Raw genomic sequence first — 24537 nt, 5'->3', positions numbered from 1 at the left:
TGTCATAACATAGTGAATAGTCAGTAAACAAAGGCAGGGACTAATACTATTTTGGCATGGTATCTTTTCATTTTCCGCTCTAGGGGAAGTCTGTGTCATTGCTCTCGGGGGAATGAGCAAGAAGTCACACAAGTCCTACAAAAGTGTCCACCAGAATTACCATGTGAACATATAGAACACCAATCTTTACCAGTGCAGTAGCGTATCCTCTGAGATATGTCAGTTTGGTGTAAGTCATCATATTAGAAATTGAAGACTGAGTTCTAGTCCTGACAGCTTTGTGACCTTGAGCCAGTCTCTCTCTCTCTCTCTCTCTCTCACACACACACACACACACACACACACACACACACTGTCCTAGGAAGGCAATGGTAAGCCAATTCTTGGAAATATTGCACAACTTGTCTGTGGAGTTACCAAAAGTCAAGGGTCACAGATATACACACACACATGGCAAGACTTGCTCCTTCTTTGGGTATTAGGCCACAGGACCACTCCTGCTGCAGTTTCTTCCAATACATCATTTTGTATCAAGCCTTCAAAATTTTCTTTGCCATTTCAAAAGAAAAGGAGAGAAAAAAATCCTCCTTGCTTCAAAGGCAAAATTATGTTTTTCAAAACATGCTGTTACCCTTATGTTTGATATTTGGGGAGATATTAATGGTGTTGTTTTCCCTCCTGATTATTAACACCCATTCCCTTTCCTCACCTTTTGCCTTTATATGTAAGAAAATCACATGTGATCCTATACTGTTCGTCCTTGCTAAGATGGTTGCTGAAGCTCCTGCTCATCACCCCTTGCCAAACTGTTATATTCCTAGTCTGTTAATAAAGATTCAGTTTACTGATTGTAGTGGCAGGTTTTACATAACTGAAAGAGAATGATAAACCAGTTTTATTTTTAAGAAGAGATTCTGGTTTATAATAAGACTAGAATAGCCTTATGCCCATCTTCTGTATTTAAAAAAATTTAAAATTGTACAAATTCATTCAAAATTTGACATAAAACAGGGAGAGGTCTGCATGAAATGAGAAAAAAAATGTTGCACTTTATATTTAGGAAAAAGCCCATAACAGTTCAGAAGTTCTGATGAGCCATTTCAAGCCAGTTGTGATTTGACAGAAGCCAGACCAGGAATATACTTTGATAGTCTTGCGTAGAGATGAAACAAATCCAGACAGGTAAATGGAGCTAAATTAGTGGGCATCACTTCCTATTTCCATCATCAATTCCCAACTGGAACATCTCAGGGGCCAGCCCCACCAGTGCTTTCCTTCCCCTTATCCATCACCATTGCCACTAAAGGCGCAGTGTGGTGTATACCAAAATTGTGCCCAGCTGCTCTGCAGTTTCTCTCTCCTGCTCAGGCACTGCCTCACCCTCACCCTTTTTCTCTGTGGAAGAAGAATATTGTGGACCGTGTCCAGAACAAAACAGCCATTTTGTTCCATGCACGGAGCAAAACACCCAAATTTTGCATGTTTTGTCTGTCCCTGCTGGAAAGTATTCTGTTAAGTTTGCAGTTTTTTTTTTAGGGATTGCTATGAAAACCTTCCTTGGGATTGGCCAACATTTGCTCTTTATCTCCTATTCCTTATTCTGCTTGCATAGACTAGCGGTCTGTTTGCAGCATTTGTCCTGACCAATGACCTGTAATACAAAAATATCTTCTGGAAAAAATGTCCAACCCAGCCAAAGTCGTCCTGGTCTTTGTTTGACTTCTTATCTATTGTTTCTTCCAGAATCCTGGCTTATTTTGATAAAATTATTGAGGAGATCTATCCGCTTGCAAGCAAAGAGGGCTCTGGCCAGCTTCCCTACAGTTGCCCCTTTGCTGCCTTCCTTCATCAGCCACCTCTGGAACATCTGGTAAACTTTTTCTTTGAGTCCATCCCGTTCATAATCGTGGTCAATTTCATCCAGCTCTGGGTCACTGAAGCCCAGTTTACGAGCACAGTGTTTCCACTGCTTGGACAAGTTCTCTCTCACAAGGTTTAGGTGGACATCCGAAACTATAGCAGTGCTCTCTGGTGGTAGAAAAAAGAAAAATATAAAATAAAATAAGGGTCATAAAATTGGGTGTGACTCAGTTAACAACTGCTTTGCTTAGCAACAGAAATTCTGGTCCCAATTGTAAGTTGAGGACTACCAGTATTGAAACCCCTTGATGGGTAAAACAATGAATGAACAGGCTATTGGTAACTACTGAGACGTCTGTTGCTATCTTCAGTTTCTTCATAGAATGAAATACATTCCCCTAGTTGGTGAGAAAGTTTCTCTATATGTAAAGTAATAGAACTGCCTCCTCTATTTCCACTTAAGAAAGAGTCTCAAGTCAGGCAAGAGTTCCCTTCATGTGGAGGTACCCTCTGAAACACAGATCAGAAACTGTGTGAAGATGCTTTGTGTGATGTTTTAAATAAGACGGTTGGCAAGATGTGTGTTAGGCAAACATGTTGCATGACTAGCTGGTTGTGACCAAGGATCCCTTCAACATGCTTTGGAGCTGAAAAGGGTGTTTCTAAACTTTTTCTAGTGATAGAATAGCTTTGGTATGGTTTGCTAAATTTTTGGCCACCAGATCAGGGCTGCAAAATTCCAGACAACTGAAGATTGGAAACGGAAGGCTGAATCTTCTGTATCTGTCATTTTGTGTTCATTATAGCCCAGAGAAGGCAGCTTTGCTAAATTTGAATCATGGTCTGCCTGCAAGGACTACAGGCTTATATAGGACGATCCCTTTAACCTGTTATGTTCCAGCCTACGACTGGCCCTGTTTGAATGTCAGGGACAACCCTTTTTTATAATCAATAGGCTGGAACTAATCCAACCAAATTTATTTACAAAAGTTAAACGAAAAAGTTCAAACAAGACTTAAACCAAAAAGGTTAAACAAGAGTTAAACAATAACAGACCAAGACTCTATCAGAAGCTCTTCAAAGGGTTGCCTTCAGCAACCAGCACTTCCCACACATTCCCCTTTTAAACAGCAGTCTCAAGGCGTGGCTTCTCATTGCCTTCTCCCGAGTTGCCTCATTGCTTTCCTCTGCTCAGTTCTGCTAGATTACCTCCTGCTTCTAGCGTCCCTGAACAGAGCCAGCTGTGGATTGTCTTCTTCCAATCCTTCATGCTCACACAGCTGGGTCTAAGGAGGAACAAGACGGGAGGGGCCTGGCTAAGAGTTCTGCAGTGCATCAGAAACTTCCTCTGACACTACAGGCTCTCCAAACCCCTCCTCCTTCTCCTCCTCCTCCTCTTCAGAATCGTCCGACTCAGCTGCCGAAACCACAGGCTGACGCTGAATCACAACATAACCATTCCATCTAATAAGGCCAAACAAGAGTAGTATAGAGCTCCATGGCTATCAATTTTTTGAACCTAAGTCCCTCCATTAAGATTTACTTCCAACATTCCACTATATTAAAGCTATATATACAGTAGCTTGCCTTGGAGTAAATTCATTTACCTAAATGAAAATACTTTTGAATGGATCCTTACAGAACATTAATGTAACTTTCTCCAATTTACGTATTTAAAAAACACTGGATATGAAATCTCTATAAATATGATCAATAAAAGTAAAATATCAAGGAAGAGTGATTCTCCTATTAAGAAAGAAAAAGCTTTACTTTTCTACTTACCAAATATTTTCTGGTGTTCTTCTGCAGAGTAATCAGTTGCTGGTGGGCTGTTCCCTCGAATATCTTGATTTTTAATTTCTAAATAGTTGTAGGAGCCTATTTGAATTCCAGTACTATTATATATGTTGTAATGTGGCGGTTCCTCTGATTATAAGGAAATATTTAGGAAAAAAAGTGTAAAAACAGAGACAAAAGCGTAAGGAATAAATAAATACCAAACTGTAGGTTAATAGATATTTGAAATTTAGAACAGTGTTCTTGCAAAAAATGACAATGGTATATAATTTCTAGAGGCATCTACGGCCCTCATGCTATTTCATTCTAGGATATGCAAAGCTATGCATAGCAGAAAAGGCATAAACGGCAGTAAGCTCCATTGTCTTTTATTCTTGAAATTTCCCACCTCTCTTTTTTCAAGTCCCATTAATTCTACTCACCCCCTTCTAGTTTTGTTCCTCTTCATCCAGTTTATTAATTCTCATTAATTCTCTGATAGGAAGTCAGCCAGCAAGCTTCCTGTTCCTGGCCATTCTCAAGAAAGATTGCCTCTCTAGCCTTGAGGAAGATTGTCGTTGCTAGTTTTCTAGCTATACCTTGCATTGGCTGGGTATGCCTGTTAGCAACTGCAGGGAAAGGGAAAGGGAAAGGAACCTGGGCATGATGAGGCAAAAAGAAGGCCTACTAGGCCTCTTGGGAGTGGTGTGGGGAATGAAGAGGCCCACAGACCAGTGGTGGGATTCAGCCGGTTCGGCAGAACTGGTAGTTAAAATTTTGCTGCATTCGGAGAACCGGCTGACTTCTGGAAGTCCGTTCTAGGCCTCGGAGGCCTGGAGGAGGCCTCCCAGGCCTAGAACGGCCCACTGGAAGTGCATGGATGCCACTTCCGGAAATCCATTCTAGGCCTGCATCGAATAAGAGAACTGGTTGTTCAGGTATTTGAATTCCACCACTGCCACAGACTAGTTGGCTGAGGCCTCCCAGATCATGGGAGGAGGGGAGGAGCTGCAGGGCTTTTGTGGTCTTAAGGACAGGTGTGCTGCCAATCAACTGAATTTTGTTCACATAACTCTGGGGGTGCTGCAACTGTCAGAACTGTGTTCTTAAGTCCCTTTGTTCTGCACCAGTGTAATTTCAAATGTTATTGAACGAATGGTTATAAGTTAAGGACTACCTTTATAGCACTCTAATAAAGGAGGCATTCCATATATGGGTTCAGTGTTTCAGATGAAGTCTAGATCAGGGGTCCCCAACCCCTGGTCCGTGAACCAGTATCTGGCATGCCAGCAACCGGTCCGCACAAACAAGCAAAGCCCCATCCACAGGATGCAGGCAGCACACAAAACCACACACACTCTGGTCCGCAAAAAAACCTCTCCACGAAACCGGTCCCTGGTGCCCAAAAGGTTGGGGATCTCTGGTCTAGATGGCAACAAAGAGACAGAGAAAAGTCTAAACTTTACATTGCTACCTAGCTGTCATCTGGCGTTTTGGTATGTCATTTGGTATGTGCACCATTAAAAGAATGCATCTGTTTTGTTTTACCTGTAGGTATTCTGCCCATAGGATATGCAAAGTTGAATTTCCTAAAGGGAATCGACTCCACAGGACCTAAATAATTGTACAGATTGTTTCAGAATTATGTCAGAGTCGCTGTTCTTGACCTCTATAATTTTTAAGAGTATAAAATATAATTACCCAAATGAAAATCTGAGTGATGGTAATGGTACTCTGAACTTTTAGCCGGCTGATAAAAAAAAATGACTCTTCCCAATGAAGCAATCTAGTGGTATAGTAGTGTATATGCAAGATTGACTATTATAGACTCTGGTTCCAACTCTCTCTCAGCTTGTAAAAATTCACCAGTTTGGCCATTTTGTGGCAAGTAAGCTTTACTTCCATGTGATTAAAGAGAAAATCTTTACCAAACGTAGTTCAGTTTTAAATGAAAATAATGCATTTTTAAAATCACTTAAGATAGCCATGCCTGGGTCAGACCACAGTCCCTTCTTACTAGGAACTTGAATCTTGAATTTCAATATATTTTCATCTATTCAAATTTGGACTAAGAATTTGTATCCATCAAGTCAATGATGCAACCATGTGCCTTGTATACAAGTGGTTCTCGACTAATGACCACAATTGAGCTCAAAATTTCTGTTGCTAAATGAGACAGTCAAGTGAATTTTGCTCCATTTTATGACCTTTCTTGCCACAGTTGTCAAGTGAATCACTGCAGTTGTTAAGCTAATAACACAGTTGGAAAGTGAATCTCGCTTCCCCATTGTCTTTGCTTGTCAGAAGGTTGCAAAAGGTGATCACATGACGCCAGGATATGACAACTGTCATAAATATGAACTAGTTGCCAAGCATCTGAATTTTGATCACGTGACCACAGCAATGCTACAATAGTGTGAAAAACAGTCATAAGCCACTTTGTTCACGGCTGTTGTAGCTTCGGACTATCACTAAACAAAACGTCACAGTAAGTCAGTCGAGGATTACCTGTATATTGTGCTATAATACTTACAATCTTCAAACTCATATGGATGGGCATTCGATTACACAAAGCTGTATTACAGTGTTACAATAGAACTTGCAAAGAATTTCATTCAGGACAGTTATTGTAACAATTTAAATTATTGTAAACCTCCAAGATAGAAGTAGCTAAAGCTGGTTAGCTTTATTAGTGTAGGTTGCAGCTGGACTCTGCTTTTCTTTCTTTCTTTCCCCGCCTAGCTAATGGATGCTGTTAAAGAGCGGACACGACCATGATGCAAACAGAAATAAGCAAGCCTCCAAACTCCCACATTATCTCACTTACCCATTTCTGTGCTTAAGCTCTGGGAATAGGGATACGGACTGAATGGCTTGGCCTGAATGTGCACGCCGGTTTCTGGAACTGGTGGCTTATTGAAATTAAAGTTTGCGGCTGAGGGTGCTCCATAGAGATCTTCTGCACTTAGTACCCTTCTGGGATTTGGAGCTCCTGACCCCAAAAAGCCAGTTGGATCTATTGCTCCCGATGGTGCTGAAGGCCATGGGTGACTTGAGTGAGCTGTAGCGATATTGTTGTGACTAACACTTGCTTCGATGTTTTGAGCTCTCGGGTAAAACTCTGGTGTCTGAGGTGTGGCTGGGGCTTTGGCAAATGGGTCGTAGGATACCTTTCTCCTCCTCCTCTCCTCTTCCTGCATCTCGGCACTATACGCGGCAGAAGGATTTTCTGGCTTATCCATCCGGCTGCCATATAAATGGTAATTTAGTTCATCCTGTAATTTTCTTTGCAAGTTTGCTGGAGGCTCAACGGCATTTTCACAGCTTTCCACCGGTTCATTTTCTGGATAGGGCGCAAACATGTTTTCATCTACGGTGTTAGCTGTGAAACCTTGAGAACTGTGCAAAGAACCAGGTTGATCTGCAGGACAGATGAGAGATTTGACTGATTATCAAAGGTTTCATGGAAAAAAAATCCAGTCCCTTTGTGGGATACCTTATTGACCAACCCCACTGAATGCAAAATTAAGATATTAACCCTATTACACCCGCCTTCCTCAACCTGGCATCCTTCAGAACATTGGGATTACAACTCCCAATGTTCTGTGCCATCAAGTCCTTTCCCACATTTGTGTATAAGTTCCATTGAATGTAGCAAGTCTTACTTAGCAAACAGAAATTTTAGTCTCTTCAATATTATCCCTACTTCACGGTTCTCCTGCCAGTTCAGTCAGCTTGGCTCAGACTGAGTTCTTCACTGCCTGCTATTCTGATGGGTTCTAATTCTGCTCTGTCTTAACCTAGATCTCTGAATAGCATATATTTGCCTTATTATGGAAGAACTCTATTCTCCTTTATAAAGTTTTTGTCATTAGGATAGCTCACATACGTTTTGCAGGTAAATGTTTCCTAGCCTGGTTGTACGTGCCTGTTCCTGTATCAAGAATGCTTTGAAGATGGTCCTTTCCAAGGCAGTACCTATGAAACCAAGTGTTATGGGGCAAACGGAAAGAGGGCATTTTCAATTAAAATGTCCCAATCTTCTAATTCCTTCTATTTTAAGCTTTCATTACAAACTTGGACTGTAAACCCTTTCCAGAAATTTTGCTACTGCGATTTCTGATCAAGGCTCAAGATTGTCCTGTATCGTGGCTTTCAAGCCATTGAGGGTTGTATGTACCATATTTTCCGGCATATAAGACGACTGGGCGTATAAGACAACCCCCGACCTTTGAGAAGATTTTCAAGATTTTTTGTCTTATACGCCAGAAAATACGGGTACATGCCAGTTGCCAAGTATCCGACACAAGCCCGATTCAGCCCCGTCTGATGCAGATGGTGCAAAGCCACCCTTTTGAAGCCTAAAGGGGCTTTTCCTTCCACCCACCCTTTGGAATACACGCAAGAGCTGCGTTCACATGACGCGCTCTTCCAGGCCAGACTCTGCAAACGGCACGCCAGAAGCCGCAACCACAGTGGGAACTCCAAGTCCCCTCCTTACGGCAGCCTGCACAGCCGAGCGCAATCCGGCTTTGAGAGTGCATTTGCAGACGGAGCAGCCGCCGCGTCTGGAGCCAAGCCCCGCCCGGGAGGCGGTCGGCCAGGCGGGCCCGGAAGACGCGCTGGAGAGCCGGGCTTGGGGGGGGGCCATGCCGAGGCCGGCTGGCGAGGGCCGCTGCGTGGTCTGCGGGCGAGAGGGGTGCCAGGCCGCCAAGTACCGCTGTCCGAGCTGCCAGGAGAGAGTGGGTAGCTTATGCTCAGATGCCGCTTGGGCGAGTGGGAGGGGCTTCCTGCCACTCCCGGGGTCTGGTGTTTGCAAGGGGGAGGGGAAGGGGCTTAGAGGCTCTTGGGGGTGGGAAGGGGGGTCACGTTGGAGGGGGGACTGGACTAAGGAGGCTTGAAGTTGCTTTGCAAGAACGGGGGCGCTCAATTGATTTATGTACTATTTTCTGGCGTATAAGACGACTGGGCGTATAAGACGACCCCCGACTTTTGAGAAGATTTTCATGGGTTAAAAAGTCATCTTATACGCCAGAAAATACGGTATGTTATTTTTATTTGTTGACTTGTTTGTGATTTAACTGGTGGCTGGGCATTGAGTCAGTGCCCCAAAGCCCCTTTCCTTATATCTGTTAACCTCATTGTTTTCCCAGGTGGACATCTTGAAGTGTGAGCCTGTTGGTTGGGTAAGCCTTTGTAAGATGTAACAATAAAACACATTTCTTTTTTAAAAAAAGCTTGAAAGTACAGTAGCAGCTAATGCAAAGCAGGAACTCCTTCCCACCTTGTCAGGTGTTTTGTTCCAGTTGCAGATTTGGGGGGGTTAGGGGGGGTAGAAAATGCAAAGCAGTCACAGAGGTCTTACACAGGAACTTTATCTAGTAACATTAGTAAACACAGAGATTCCTGCCAGTCAGTCAGAGGCTCTGAATAATAATAGCCAATGATGAGGGGTAAGAATAATAATTTTAAAAAGCTCTGGGTGACTCCTCAGTGAAACTGCAACTGGACAATGCAGAGTCCCTCCCTCATTCTAGTCAGAAATAGTTAAGGGTAGTGAATTCTGCACCAAAATGCATGCGTTCTGATGGCTGAAGGGAATATGATCAACCCTGAATTTATGATTTCAGTAGCTATGAATCTGCTAGAGATTTTGCACCTGTTAAAGAGTCCATGGTATTATGAAAAAATAGGGATGATCAAAAGATGAGTCATTAAGCAACACAATCCAGTCTGTGCATGGATTTTATCTTCTATTGCAGGGGTGTCAAACTCAATTTCATTGAGGGCCGCATCAGCATTGCAGTTGCCCTCAGGGGGCCAGGTGGGTATGGCCAGGGTGGGCGTGGCCTACTGGGTGGGCGTGGCTAGAGTGCGTATGGCCTACTGGGTGGGTGTGGCCAGCTCTACATCGTTCACATCAAGGGTGCCTATGGGGGCCTGGGCAGGAGTGGGACAGATCTGAGGGTCTCTGGCAGGAGGGTCTCTGGGCCAGGGCCAAGGCAGTGGGGGCCGTTCCCTCACTGTTTCCAGGATGGCTTCGCGGGCCGCACGAAACCACTTTGCGGGCTGGATCTGGCCCCCGGGCCTTGTGTTTGACATGTCTGTTCTATTGGAACTTTTTTTTTTAAGAATCCGCCATGACAGAAATGTGCCGTGTAAAATAAAACAAAAGGAGATGCTTTACTGGAGGGATCATGTGATAGGAGGTCTGATTAGTATCCTTTACAATCCTGTAGCTTCAGAAATACTCATTTTTCTAGACACGAGTCTCTAATATAGTTTTAGTTGAAAAGCTCTGGCTGATTATCAGGCACCACTACCTCTGGAATCTGTTGGACCAGCAATAGTGTAAATTGGGTATAAATAAATAAAATACCTGATCGAGCTCTGCTGGGAGTTTCTGACACAGCATCTACTTGGAGAGATTCCATTCGTTTTACAAGTTCGATTGGTTCAGGATATATTTCCTATTATACAGAACAAGTATAACAAAAGGCGATGAAATTGTAGGAAGTATTTAATAGGGATACACAATAGGGTACCTGAGAAAGGTAACCCTGAAGGACTGTAAGCTATGTATTTGATAACTTACTTTTAATTTTCTTACGTTGTCTTCCACATCCTTTTCAAATTTTTCATAGTAATATGGTTTGTAAATCAAATTTATTTCTGCAATAAAAGAATTAGTGAAAAAATTGTAATAAAAGTCAATAATGCCATACTAGAAATGAGCTGTAACAATGTTAATTTAAGTTTGCACATAATTCTAAGTTATGATTAGAATTAGAATTGCTTTAGACTAGCATTGTCCCAGCAAATTTGGAAAACTCAACAGTGGCCACAGGATTGGAAAAGATCAGTTTACATTCCAATTCCAAAGAAAGGCAGTGCCAAAGAATGTTCAAACTATCGCACCATTGCACTCATTTCTCATGCTAGTAAAGTTATGCTTAAAATCCTACAAGCTAGACTCCAGCAGTATGTGGATCGAGAACTACCAGAAGTACAGGCAGGATTTCGAAGAGGCAGAGGAACTAGAGATCAAATTGCTAACATACGCTGGATCATGGAGAAAGCTAGAGAGTTCCAGAAAAACATCTACTTCTGCTTCATTGACTATGCTAAAGCCTTTGATTGTGTGGATCATAACAAACTGTGGCAAGTCCTTAAAGAGATGGGCATACCAGACCATCTTATTTGTCTCTTGAGAAATCTATATGCGGGCCAAGAAGCAACAGTGAGAACTGGACACGGAACCACTGATTGGTTCAAAATTGGGAAAGGAGTCCGGCAAGGCTGTATACTGTCACCTTGCCTATTTAACTTATATGCAGAGCACATCATGAGAAAGGCAGGGCTAGATGAATCAAAAGTTGGAATCAAGATTGCCGGAAGAAACATCAACAACCTAAGATATGCAGATGATACCACTCTAATGGCAGAAAGTGAAGAAGAACTAAAGAGCCTCTTGTTGCGGGTGAAGAAGGAGAGTGCAAAAGTTGGGTTGAAACTAAACATTAAGAAAACCAAGATCATGGCATCTGGCCCTCTCAATTCCTGGCAAATAGATGGGGAAGAAATGGAGGTAGTGACAGATTTTATTTTTCTGGGCTCCAAGATCACTGCAGATGGGGACTGTAGCCAAGAAATTAAAAGACACTTGCTCCTTGGGAGGAAAGCCATGGCAAATCTAAACAGCACACTAAAAAGCAGAGACATCACCCTGTCAACAAAAGTGCGTATAGTCAAGGCTATGGTCTTCCCAGTTGCAATGTATGGCAGTGAAAGCTGGACCATAAGAAAGGCTGAGCGCCAAAGAATTGAAGCCTTTGAACTATGGTGCTGGAGAAGACTCCTGCGAGTTCCTTGGACTGCAAGGCGATCAAACCGGTCAGTCCTAGAGGAGATCAACCCTGACTGCTCTTTAGAAGGCCAGATCCTGAAGCTAAAACTCAAATACTTTGGCCACCTAATGAGAAGGAAGGACTCACTGGAGAAGAGCCTAATGCTGGGAAAGATTGAGGGCAATAGAAGAAGGGGACGACAGAGAATGAGGTGGCTGGATGGAGTCACCGAAGCGGTAGGCGTGAGCCTAGATGGACTCCAGAAGATGGTAGAGGACAGGAAGGCCTGGAGGAACATTGTCCATAGGGTCGCGATGGGTCGGACACGACTTCGCAACTAACAACAACAACAACAACAGCATTGTCCCTTGAGTTCTGTAAAAGAAAAGTTCTACAGGTGAAACTCGAAAAATTAGAATATCGTGCAAAAGTTCATTTATGTCAGTAATGCAACTTAAAAGGGGAAACTAATATATGAGATAGACTCATTACATGCAAAGCAAGATAGTTCAAGCCGTGATTTGTCATAATTGTGATGATTATGGCGTACAGCTCATGAAAACCCCAAATCCACAATCTCAATAAATTAGAATATTACATGCAATCAATAAAACAAGGAGTGTACATAGAACAATATCGGACCTCTGAAAAGTATAAGCATGCATATGTACTCAGTACTTGGTTTGGGCCCCTTTTACAGCAATTACTGCCTCAATGCGGCGTGGCATGGAACCTATCAGCCTGTGGCACTGCTGAGGTGTTATGGAAGACCAGGATGCTTCAATAGCGGCCTTCAGCTCTTCTGCATTGTTCGGTCTCATGTCTCTCTTCTTTCTCTTGGCAATGCCCCATAGATTCTCTATGGGGTTCAGGTCAGGCGAGTTTGCTGGCCAATCAAGCACAGTAATCCCACGGTCATTGAACCAGGTTTTGGTGCTTTTGGCAGTGTGGGCAGGTGCGAAGTCCTGCTGGAAAATGAAGTCAGCATCCCCATAAAGCTTGTCTGCGGAAGGAAGCATGAAGTACTCCAAAATCTCCTGGTAGACTGCTGCGTTGACCCTGGACCTAATGAAGCACAGTGGACCAACACCAGCAGATGACATGGCTCCCCAAATCAACAGACTGTGGAAACTTCACACTGGACTTCAAGCATTTTGCAGTGTGTGCCTCTCCATTCTTCCTCCAGACTCTGGGTCCTTGGTTTCCAAATGAGATGCAAAAGTTGCTCTCATCAGAAAAGAGGACTTTGGACCACTGAGCAACAGACCAGGTCTGTTTTTCTTTAGCCCAGGTAAGACGCTTCTGATGTTGTTTGTTGTTCAGGAATGGCTTGACAAGAGGAATATGACATTTGAAGCCCATGTCCAGGATCTGTCTGTGTGTGGTGGCTCTTGATGCACTGATTCCAGCCTCAGTCCACTCCTTGTGAAAGTCCCCAACACTTTTGAATGGCCTTTTCATGACAATCCTCTCCAGGCTGTGGTCATCCCTGCTGCTTGTGCACCTTTTTCTTCCATGTGCTTTGATAGAGCACTTTGGGAACATCCAAATTCTTTTGCAATTACCTTTTGAGGCTTTCCCTCCTTATGGAGGGTGTCAATGATGGTTTTCTGCACAACTGTCAGGTCAGCAGTCTTCCCCATGATTGTGATTCCTACTGAACCAGACTGAGAGACCATTTAAAGGCTCAGGAACCCTTTGCAGGTGTTATGGCTTAATTAGCTGCTTAGAGTGGGACACTTTGAGCCTAGAATATTGCACCTTTTCACAATATTCTAATTTATTGAGATTGTGGATTTGGGGTTTTCATGAGCTGTAAGCCATAATCATCACAACTATGACAAATCACGGCTTGAACTATCTTGCTTTGCATGTAATGAGTCTATTTCATATAGTAATTTCCCCTTTTAAGTTGCATTACTGAAATAAATGAACTGTTGCACGATATTCTAATTTTTCGAGTTTCACCTGTATTATGTAGTTTTCTCTAAATTATTTTAGTACTAATAGTTACAGAAATGATAAATAATCGGCCTGGCTATAATAATAGATTCTGTGATATATAGAGATATGCTTAATATCCAGATTTAGCCAGACACACACTATGTATTTGTAAAATTGAAATCAAAATGTCTCTATATAATTATTCAGGGGTGGGTGGATCAATTCATATGCGAAAGTTCCTTGTAAAGAAACTCTTCACTTATTCCCCGAAAATAGAGACTAAATAGGAATGGAATGAGAAAAACAAAGTCACTGGACATACTTTGTTATGTAAATCCTTTTTTTTTGAGCTTTTACAAGAAGTAATCAATATATGTTATCAGGTTGCATTAAAGTTCCTACATGTAGTTTTCAAACTATGTTATATATGTGCGAGGTGATCTTACAATATGGTGGAGAAATTATTTAGATAATTTATAATTTATGAGATTTGATATAATGCATGAAAACCAGCTCTCTTCCAGATTTCAGAAATCAGGAAATCTATATAATTCCTTTCTACTAAGTTTTTAGGAGATATGTGAAGTCTTTTTCAGTTCTAGTTCAGAAACCCTTTGAGCTCTTGATGCCTGCATTGTTTGTTTTAATGTGTACAGTGAAATGTTGTGTTCCATGAATCACAAGGCTGTATAAAGTATGGGAGAGTTCCATGTGCACCTTGCCTTGTTTCACTCTACTGCTTACAGAAATCTATCCATATTTTCTTGATGTCCATTTGTGTACTACCATTATCTTTTTGGCTTGCTATAAATAATTAGCAGAAGTATCTTGTATTACCTGCAAAGGTTGGGCGATCATTTGACTGTTGCTGCCAAGAGCGTTCCATTAAACTAATAATCTCATTTGGACAATGGCCTTCCACCTCTTTGATAGGTGGTCTGTTGCCTGCTGTGACACAATAGCACAGTTGTGTATCAGTCACAGCATCTGGATGAGGCAGAGAGAGAAGAATTGAGCGTCAGTAACATGACTACAAGCAGCGCAATGTTTTATAAACTAGAGATATTTGATCGTCAACTTGGTGTGAAAGCCTTGGTGGAGCAGTGGGCTAATGCCTCCTTAAGTAATACCAGCTGCCTGCAATTAGTGCAGGTTCGCATCCCACCAGGCTCAAGGTTGACTCAGCCTTCCATCCTTCTGAGGTAGGTAAAATGAGGACCCAGATTGTTGGGGGCAATAAGCTGACTTTGTAATAATGCCGCTTGGGGGGGCCCGAAAGCCCTAATAAGCAGGCATATACATAGAATGAAGGCTATTGCTAAGCACATTGATTTGTGCTTCTTAGATTGTAAGCCGCCCTGAGTCTTTGGAGAAGGGCGGGATATAAATGGGATTAAAAAAACAAAAACAAAAACTCGTACTCTCATAAGGTTCTTTGGCAGCAAAAATGGCCCATAAGACGATGCCAAAACTGTACACGTCTGATTTCTCCATAGGCACTGCGTTGATGTCCTGCAGATGTTCCGGGGCCATGTAGGAAAGGGTGCCAGCGTTACTCTTGGAATTCTGTTTGATTTTCCTCTGTCGACTGGTCTCTTCTTTAGTCAGCCTGCTCCAGTTTTTGAAACAAGCCACACCGAGGTCTGCTATCTACAAGACAGATGAGAGAAGAACTTTTGGAAGAAGAAGAAGGGAAAGGAGGGGGGTCCACATGGGGTAGGATGATCTGTCCATTTTGTGCTTGTGTCATAATGTGGCACGCACATATAAATAAACTGGAGCTTTTGTTGCAACGAGTGGCCTGCCTCAGAACGTGGCCCAGCTTGAAGCAAAAAAAGACTCTTGACAGGTGACATGCTGACTTGTATTGACTGTTTACAATATATTTTGATATGTCATCCAATATGGTAGGTTTCTCTGACCAGCAAAGCAAAAGCAATATTCCAATGCAAACAAATCAGAAAGGCTTGCAGTACCGTAATAATAAGGTTTAGGCCAGGGTTTCCCAAAACTGGGCCACGCAAACAAGCAACACCCTATCTGAGGGATGCAGGCAAGTGCGCCAAAACCACGCCTTTCTGGTCCGCAGAAAAACCTCTCTCCACGGAACCAGTCCCTCATGTACAAACGGTTGGTGTCCACTGGTTTAGACTAACTTCTGGGGGACACACGGTGACCTGAAGACATCTGTGCGAAAGCAGAGCCTGCAGCAGAGATTAAACAATTGGTGAGTAGACCATTATTTGGAGCCTCTCCAAATATGGAAAAGATGGGACATCACCCACACGTGCTCCAGATGGCAGCTTCTTGTAACAGCAGTCTCCCACTGGTTTAAACACTGGAAATGCTTAAGCATTGGAATAGCCCAGGGGTAGGCAACCTTGGCTCTCTTATGACTCGTGGACTTCAACTTCCAGAATTCCTGAGCCAGCTATGCTGGCTCAGGAATTCTGGGAGTTGAAGTCCACGAGTCATAAGAGAGCCAAGGCTCCCTACCCCTGGAATAGCCTATTAACCATATTAAAGCTATTAGGAACCTTCAGAATAAGTTGGAAAAGTAAATAGGTAAGTTTAGCTTCAACTCTGAATAAAAACAAAAATGACAAGATGAAGAACTTAAAATAATTTGAAATAAACAGCAGAAAGCTAAATAAGAAGGTTATACATGAATTAAGGTTCCAGATACATTTGGAATATTGACTTTTACTATAAGACTTTGGTATTCATTATAAAAAAAATAAATAGCTTCTTGTGGGAACCACGGTTATTTTGACTGTCTTGGCTCATAACAACTCCGATTTTAGAAACTGGACACTGAAGGGCGCTAAAGATTCATAGTAGAAGGGGGGGGGAAATATAAGCTAGCTTTTTGGTGTCAGTTAACTGGGACTTACAAAACTACACAAAATGTCACAACACTGAAAGTATTAAAGGAGATTTTTGAAAAATGAAGCCAGTTGGTTCTTATTAGCTCTTCTGTCCTATTGAGTTCTTGTGTACAATAGCCAGAAGTGTGTGGTTTAGATCAGAGTTCCCCAATGTTTCCGGCTTTGTGGACTAGCGGGAGGGGGGAACAGAGGGGATGCTTCTATGCGAGCGCGAACCTCCATTTGCACGAGCGGTGCGCACACACGCTTGCCACTCACTTAAATGTGCTGGTGATGACCTATAAAGCCCTAAATGGCATGGGTCCAGATTACTTACGGGAGCACCTGCTGCCGGCGTCAACTTCCCTTCGTCCTGTGCGCTCCCACAGAGAGGGCCTCCTCAGGGTGCCGTCGGTCAGGGACTGCCGGCTGGCGGCCCCCAGGGGGAGAGCATTCTCTGTGGGCGCGCCAGCCCTTTGGAATCAATTGCCTGTTGAGCTCTGGATGGCTCCCGACCTTCGCTATTTCCGCCGTGATCTGAAGACCTGGTTGTTTGAACAGGCCGGTCTGGACTAAGGGCTTGGGTTTATTTTTAACTATTTATTGTTAGGGCTAAATTAATTTAATTTTACTTTTAACTTTTGTACGTTGTATTTTATTGCCCTGTACACCGCCCTGAGTCCTTTGGGAGAAGGGCGGTATAATAATAATAATAATAATAATAATAATAATAATAATAATAATAATAATAATAATAATAATAATAACAACAACAACAACAACAACAACAACAACAACAACAACAATAAAAAAAATGGAGTGTGCGTTCACAGGCGGTTTCCACAGCCCGGTTACAAACTCCTCACAGCCCACAGGTTGGGGATCCCTTATTTAGATGGCCCTTGCTGTAATTTTGTTGAACTGCTTTTTAACCTTATGATTGGACAGGAAGTCACTGGCTTTCTTTCTTTCTGAACAAGACAGTCATTAAGTCAGAACTGTTTTTATCTTTTGATTCATGCCTTTTTTAAGAACAATAAAATAGAATTGCAATGACATATAATTTAACAGCATTCGGCCTCCACGTGATCCCCAACCTCTTTCGCATAGTCCATAGGCCCCAAAGACCTATGGACCCCATCTTCTGATGCTATTTTAATCTTGCCCGATGTAATCCTCACTGGTGAAACTCTTAAAAATTAATTATCCTCAGGCCATCAAAAATGCTGATGACCTGACCACAGGAAGAAGCTGATCTGGCAGAATGCAAAATCAACAGTAAAAGCTGAAAAGCTATGATGGTGGCTCTTGTCACTGTTGACCATTCATTCATTTTCTTAGTCCCTTTCTAGAAACCCCGTAAAATATTCCAAAAAGCCATTTGAAGTAGTATGCAAATTAACATTACTATTGTTTTTTTTTTCGTCTTCCATCCCAGTTATGTTTCCTTTAACAGAAGTGGCAAGTGATTCTCAGCTCCCTTTTGGTAGCCATGGAACCACGATAGAACATAACGGCTGAAAACTGGGAGAAACGGTTGAGAAATTTGGTGCAAACCTTTACATTTAAGCCACAGTTCACTTGTAAAGAAAATCCTTAAAAACTGACTTCCCTACTAACATTCTAAAAGCTATGCTCAAGCAGGTTGTGATTTTTGATTTTAAGCCTAGAATGTGCAACCTGGTATTATCCAGATATATTGGTTTCTCCTTCCAACCAGCACAATCAGTAGCAAGATGTCAAGAGCATTAAAATCTAAATATCTGGAGGCCATCAGGATGTGACATCATGCATTCTGAGACCCTCACTCTCTCCCACCCTGCCTGGAGTGAGTTTTCTGTGTGAAGAAAGTCTTTTGCACACTTCCTGGCATCTTCCCCTTTGCCCAATACAAAAAACTTGAAATGACATTGCGGGAAGGCAAAGAGTAAATAATACAGTAGAGCGAGAAAGGAAAATTGAGTTCCTGTACCACAAATCCATCTAGTGAAAGTTAAGCTCTCCCATTCACCCCTTTGTAGCCTAACAAACAAGCATACATTTAACAAACACTTGTGTTTCTGATTTTACTAGAAACTGAAAATGTGTCTGTGTGTGCCTGTATGTTCCTGTTACCTTAATGTGAAAATCTTCATCCACAAGAATATTTTCTGGCTTCAGATCCTTGTGCACTAAACCTTGTTCTGTTAGGTAAAGCATTCCTTCAATGATCTCCAGAACAAAGCGTCCTTTCACAGGCAAACATATAGGAGTCTGTAAGAAAAACAACAATGCACTTCCAGAAAAATATTGATTACGTTTGGTCTAGATATCTATAAAACTGAATTTACCAGGTCAGATAGAAGGCTATGAAACAATTTCTGAGTTATTTAGATCCATTAATGCAGGACATTGGCTAGGCACGATGGATATTCTAATCCAACACATCTGGAGGGCATTCACTTGGGGAAAGGTTTTCAGTGGATTATGCTGTGAGTTATCGATATACTTCCTACTTACTGCTTTTAGAACAGACATCAAGTCTCCTTTGCGTACGTATTCAATCACAAGGGAGTAGTTTCCATCTTCCAGGATGACACCCAGTAGTTTTACCACCCGATCGTGATTTAGTTTGTGCATGATCATGCCTTCCTTTAGAAGGGAAGCGTTACCTCTGGAAAATAAATGCTATAGGCGTTATCAAGAGAACTAGAGATCTAACTTTCTAAAATCTATGCTCAAGTTGCATTTTTTTAGACTTTTAAGCCTGGAATAGGAAACCTAGTATTTTCCAAATATATTGGTTTCTCCTTCCAGCCAGCATGATCAGTAGCAAGATGTCAAGAACATTATAATCTGGAATATCTGGAGGCCACCAGGATGCCTAATCCCACTTTAGTTTTATTCACATGAACTTACTGAAATGATGGGTCAAATTATGATGATAACGGGCACAGCTAAACACAAGCCATAATCCCTAGTGCCACCAGGTCTGTTACACTACAAATCTCGCAAACCTTAATCAACTGTGATGTTTGAGATGAAACACACCTGAAGTATACCACACACTGCAGAAAACTGGTATAACGAAACTGCAATCCCTGAAGGGTGAATGAATGAGAAGTGATCTTGCATATGAATGGCAATTCCTATTATTGCCAGTGGTGTATTTTATATATTTTCATAGCATCAGGAATACTCAAGTACTCAAGTTCATTCTTTTTGGCTTTTACAGTACCTCTTACATTTCAATAAGTATCTGGGTCTGGAGAAAAGCTGCATTTTAATCTTCACAGTAAATTAGTACAGGACATTATAGGAAGTTAAAATGCCTCCTACCATTGGCATCATGTAAAAAAAAAAGGACCCTTTGAAATACATGGGGATGATCATCGGCAGATACCTGAAGGAACCCCTCAGGTGGTACCTTTTGTAGAGGCAGGAGTAATGAACCACTTGCAGCAGAAATGCGCTGAAAGGCTCCAAGATCAAAAATCATAGCAACTACTTCCTCCGTGATTCTGAGTTCAATGCGACTTAAATTGGATAACGTATTGTCAGCTGCAGGAGAATAGGGCAAGAGCCCTTGTGTCCTGCTTGCACACTTTTCTCAAGACAAATCTGGTGTGTCTGGGAGAAGCCAAATGCTGGATAAGATAGAGCAACAGTTTGATCTAGCTGGGTTCCTTTTACGTTCTTATTATACACCACTGGGAAAAATCTCGCTTTAGGAATAATCTCTGGTAATCAAATCTTTAAAAATATAGAATAAGAACAAATTCAGCCATAAAACCAGCTAATCTGATTTGAAATTACCAGGGCGCTAATGGCCAACAAGTATGTCCTGCCCTCTCCTGTCTGTGAAGAACATTTCCACAACTTACTCTGTGCGTTTAGGTCCAGTATACACAGTTTTTAATACTACAAGCCCATGACTTTTGTGGTAGCATAATGAGACTGCTCCAAAACCACCAGCATTCAGCTGACTTTTTTCCAAAAAGTCCTCCGATTTCATCTGGATGTTATCCAAGTCCATGATTCCGGTTCACAGAGTACTTTAATTCAGGGAAAAAAATCCAGTGCCTGAAACGTTAATACAGAAGAGAAAATAATTTATGCTCCATCCTTCCATTCCCACTCTAAATTCTGGACAAAGCAGGTACTTTTGTAACCTTCTAAAACGTTCAGAAGATGACTTCACCTTCAGCACACAAGTGCATATTCAGAAGTAAATCCCCAAATATTCAATGGTACATGCTTAGGAACGAAACCCCAAAATAAGTTTGAATTTATTTATTTATTTATTTTATTGCATTTATATACTGCCCTTTCCCTGAGGACTCAGGGCGGTTTACAGGGAGTTAAAAATCAACCATACAAAAGTTAAAAAACCAATTTAAAAAAGATTAAACCAACCCTGTACAATTAAAAACCCCAATTAAAATAAATTTCTCCTCAGCCTGGGCCCGAGAGCTCAAAGAGCCAGGTCTTCAGGCCCCGGCGGAATGATCGGAGGTCGGGGGCAGTCCTCAGCTCTACTGGCAGCTGGTTCCAGAGGGCAGGCGCCCCCACTGAGAAGGCCCTATCCCTGGGTGTCACCCACCGGCAATCTCTTACCGGCGGGACCCTGAGCAGACCCTCCCTGTGGGAGCGCACTGGGCGAAGGGCACTTGATGCCGGCAGCAGGTGTTCCCTCAAATACCCCGGACCCAGGCCATGGGTATTCGCTGTCTCAATCAGAGGTAGATACCTTGGCATCCTCCAGATGTTTTGGACCTCAGGCTAACCATGGTGATACTATAGTTGATGGGAGTTATTACCCAAAGTATGCAAAGAGCAATCAACAAGTTTACTCCCTAATTTAAAGAGGTAAACTGATCATATATTTAAAAACAATATATGGCCAAAGTTTTCAGCATAGCAACTGGATTACCTACTCTCCAAATTAACCAGGGATAGGATTCTGCATGGATGATGCATATCATTATAATGAATGTACGCATCAGTGTTCATGTCTATGAAGATTCTCAGTCATCCAGCTCACGGGTGTCCCAAAGATTCCGTTCGAAAGGCAACCAGACTGTCTTGTGTTTTCCTTTCCTTGCAAACGTTTCACTTCTCCTCCAAGAAGCTTCTTCAGTTCTAAACTTCTTGGAACTGAAGCGAAACGTGTTCAGGGAAAAAACCTGAGAAAGTCTAGTTGCCTTTTGAACAGCACTTTTGGGACATCAGTGTTCGGTAAGTCTAGAAGAGTTCATATAAAAAATAAACAAAATCAGGAAAAAAGGGGAAAAAATTTTTTGAAAAAAAAACCCATCACCATAGTTTTTAAAAATACATCATGAAGATGGTAGCAAAAACACATAAGCTAGCTGGCTCAGCTGGAAGACACCTCTTCTACAAAGGCTCAGGGGTTGCTGAAGAATCCCGTGCTATAGAGTGCTCTTGCATAAAGCCTTCTTTCGTGGCATCTCAAAACCATCTCCTTGGCCACTGCAGCACTAAATAATAGAATAGATGGGAGTTTTTAGCATTTTGAGGAAATTGCCTTATTAAGTTAAATTTCTTCATTAAATTAGATGTCTTCCAACTTAGACCAGGGCTCTTCAAACTTGGCCCTTTTATGACTCGTGGACTTCAAGTCCCAGAATTCCTCAGCCAGCGTGCCTGGCTGAGGAATTCTAGGAGTTGAAGTCCACGAGTCATAAAAGGGCCAAGTTTGAAGAGCCCTGGTTTAGATAGATATTTTTTCAAAGATACCAAGGATTGAATCTTGGACATTTCCCTTATGTGGAAAGCTTGTGATGATCTATCAGAGACATCTCTTTCCCTGCAGACCTGTAGCACCATCTAAAAGAAATCAGCATGCTTCAGAAAAGTTTCAAAAGAGATGGCACAGAATGCAGAGAATCACAGCATCCCCTTTTTGAAATCTCAACAGATTAGGCTCCATACATAATTCAAGAAGGGATTCCTTCAGAGTATGGGAAAAACACCCTAAAATGGGTGCTTTAATAAGCATGGTTTGGAATTCAGCACCAACATTTTAAATAATTTTACATGATAATAAGATAACCTTTATTGTCATTGTTTTACTGTGGGCACAACGGCACACATCAAAAATGAAATTTAGATGCAGGAGCTGACAAAAAGAAAAGATGAGATGTGTATCAGGAGGGATGAAAAAACGATACAATTGCACTATTCTAGGCATGAACCTAGCACGCAAATCAGGAAACCTGCCAATACTGTACAATGTAGAGTAACAGTAACCTGCCAATACTGTACAGTGTAGAGTAACAGAAATCCAGGCAGAACACAACTAATACATGGACAAATTGCTTATCTGTGGAATAAGATATGAACAAATTCTCCAAATTTATTTAGCGTATGGCAAAAATGTTAAAAAGCACACAATTACATTCTCAGTGAGTAAAAGATATTTAGGAGACATCATATACTGGTACCTCTTATTTGCCAGCAGAACACTAGGCACACACACTGAAAAGTTTGCTTTGTAAAGGAGGTGACTCAAAATGATAGACTGAATAAAAGGTGCTTATGGAAGCTAGGGATGCGGTGGCTCAGTGGGTTAGGATGCTGAGCTTGTCGATCAGAAGGTCAGCAGTTTGGCGGGTCGAATCCCGAGTGCCGCGTATCAGAGTGAGCGCCTGTTATTCGTCCCAACTTCTGCCAACCTAGCAGTTAAAAAACACGTAAAAATGCAAGTAGAAAAATAGGGACCACTACGGTGGGAAGGTAACAGCGTTCCGTGCGCTTTTGGCCACATGACCACGGAGACGTACTCAGACAAGCGCTGGCTCTTCGGCTTTGAAACGGAGAGTCAGAAACGACTAGCATGTGTGGGGGATCCTTTACCTTATGGAAGTAAAGTTATGTTTTCATGTGTCTGCTCATGACTTATTTTACTTTGTCGTTTTATTTTTTTAAAATTAAAAAAATCATTAATTTTATATATAACCCCCCCTTGGAGCTCTTTCGTCAAAAAGATAGAACGCTGGCATTAATTTAGCATTTCCAGATTTTGCTTTTAGAGGCAATTCCTAGAACTGCCTACCTGAAGGCATTGGGCTACACTTATAAAATTTCTCCCTTAACAGATTCTGTTTGAAAGGTGTCAGATGTGATGAGTAAATAGATTTGGTTAAGGGAGGGGGGGAGCGCATCCCTCCTAAAATTCTAAGGATAAGGAAGGGAGATCGGGGAATGAGTCTTTCCTGGAAGCACCTAATTTCTGATAAGGTTGACTGGATTTAAACCCACAAATCCGGAAGGGCATTAGGTTGCCTTTTCTTTCTGCTAGCTAGCCTATTTTGGTTTTCAGATTTACGAAGTCAGCTCAGTTCCTTTTTTCCTCAGACGCGCACACTCACACACGGGCTCCGCGCGCCATCACAACTTCAGAGGCATAAAAAGAAGCGGAGAACGAAAGAGCCGTTTGCGAACTTTTAAGATCTATGGATTTCAGCTCCCCAAATTGCCCCAGCCATCTGTCCGGTTAAAATCCGAATATTTTAAAAGTTACTGACGTTGAGAAACTGCAAACGGGAAAAAAGAAATAACAGCTATATCGCGGGCTTGGTAGCTGGGCGGAAGGGCTGGTCTAAAGGCTCCAAAGCAGGGGTCTTCAAACTCGGCCCTTTTATGACTTGTGGACTTCAACTCCCAGAATTCCTCAGCCAGCGTATGCTGGCTGAGGAATTCTGGGAGTTGAAGTCCACAAGTCATAAAAGGGCCAAGTTTGAGGACCCCTGCAGTCCAAAGTCTCAAAGTGCTTTCGGTTTCATTTTCGACTTTCCCGCCTCCCAGTTTCCTCCCCCCCACCACCACCCCGGATCATTAAGGAAATCAACCGCGAGTGATTAACATCCCGAGAGCAAACAAAGGCCATGGCTCTCTCCAACCCCTTTAAGAGTGAGCGACCCATCCTTAATAGTATTTTCTCTTCAGCGGATGCGGGGAAAAAGTAGGAAGAAATGCGCGCCGGGGGGGGGGGAAACACTTCAGAATCGTGATGTCTTCGGGTTGAACAGAGACACGGGGAAAACCGACCCGATTCCCTTTTTACCTATTATCCTCCAAAGCGGGGTTCACCCGTTTGCGCGCTTCGGAAGCTTGGGGCTCCCCTCTTGCTAAATACACCGCCGCTCGGAAAGCGCCGCTTTCCCTCTTTCTTCCTTCTTCGCCGAATTCTTTCGGGGCGGAGTTAGGCGGTGACAAAAGGAGGCCGGAAGCTCCCTTCA

At 42.4% G+C, this 24537-nt stretch overlaps 1 protein-coding gene across 3 annotated transcripts; it reads right to left on the bottom strand.

The window, feature by feature from the left end:
- Positions 1-877: 877 nt before the first annotated feature.
- Positions 878-24482, bottom strand: RIPK1 (receptor interacting serine/threonine kinase 1). 3 transcript variants are annotated; one of them, XM_081322984.1, is made up of 14 exons: positions 24363-24470; positions 22741-22971; positions 20158-20356; positions 18794-18947; positions 18410-18547; positions 14849-15077; positions 14265-14414; positions 10232-10308; positions 10016-10106; positions 7522-7614; positions 6464-7057; positions 5185-5250; positions 3643-3786; positions 878-2028 (listed from the first exon to the last, which is right to left on the bottom strand). In XM_081322984.1, exons 3-14 carry the CDS (start codon positions 20307-20309, stop codon positions 1724-1726), a joined length of 2193 nt encoding a protein of 730 aa, XP_081179110.1. In that variant the 5' UTR covers positions 20310-20356; positions 22741-22971; positions 24363-24470; the 3' UTR covers positions 878-1723. The 3 variants fall into 3 exon arrangements, with proteins under 3 accessions (XP_081179110.1, XP_081179109.1, XP_081179111.1); XM_081322983.1 differs by lacking the exon at positions 22741-22971 and having other exon boundaries at positions 24363-24482; XM_081322985.1 differs by lacking the exons at positions 7522-7614; positions 22741-22971 and having other exon boundaries at positions 24363-24482.
- Positions 24483-24537: the final 55 nt, after the last annotated feature.

The sequence above is a fragment of the Vipera berus genome, assembly GCF_964194415.1.
Source record: "Vipera berus genome assembly, chromosome: 3".
NCBI classification, from domain to species: domain Eukaryota; kingdom Metazoa; phylum Chordata; class Lepidosauria; order Squamata; family Viperidae; genus Vipera; species Vipera berus.
The sequence above is the reverse complement of the archived record's forward strand: the minus strand, read 5'-3'. Positions and strand labels throughout refer to the sequence as shown.

Coding starts and splice junctions, on each gene's coding strand:
- RIPK1 (XM_081322983.1), bottom strand. CDS start 20,309: ATGGACTTGGATAACATCCAGATGAAATCGGAGGACTTTTTGGAAAAA. Junction 10,309..14,264: donor TGATCGCCCAACCTTTGCAG/GTAATACAAGAT, acceptor CTTTTATTGCAG/AAATAAATTTGATTTACAAA. Junction 7,058..7,521: donor CATTTACCTGCAAAACGTAT/GTGAGCTATCCT, acceptor TCTGTCCTGCAG/ATCAACCTGGTTCTTTGCAC.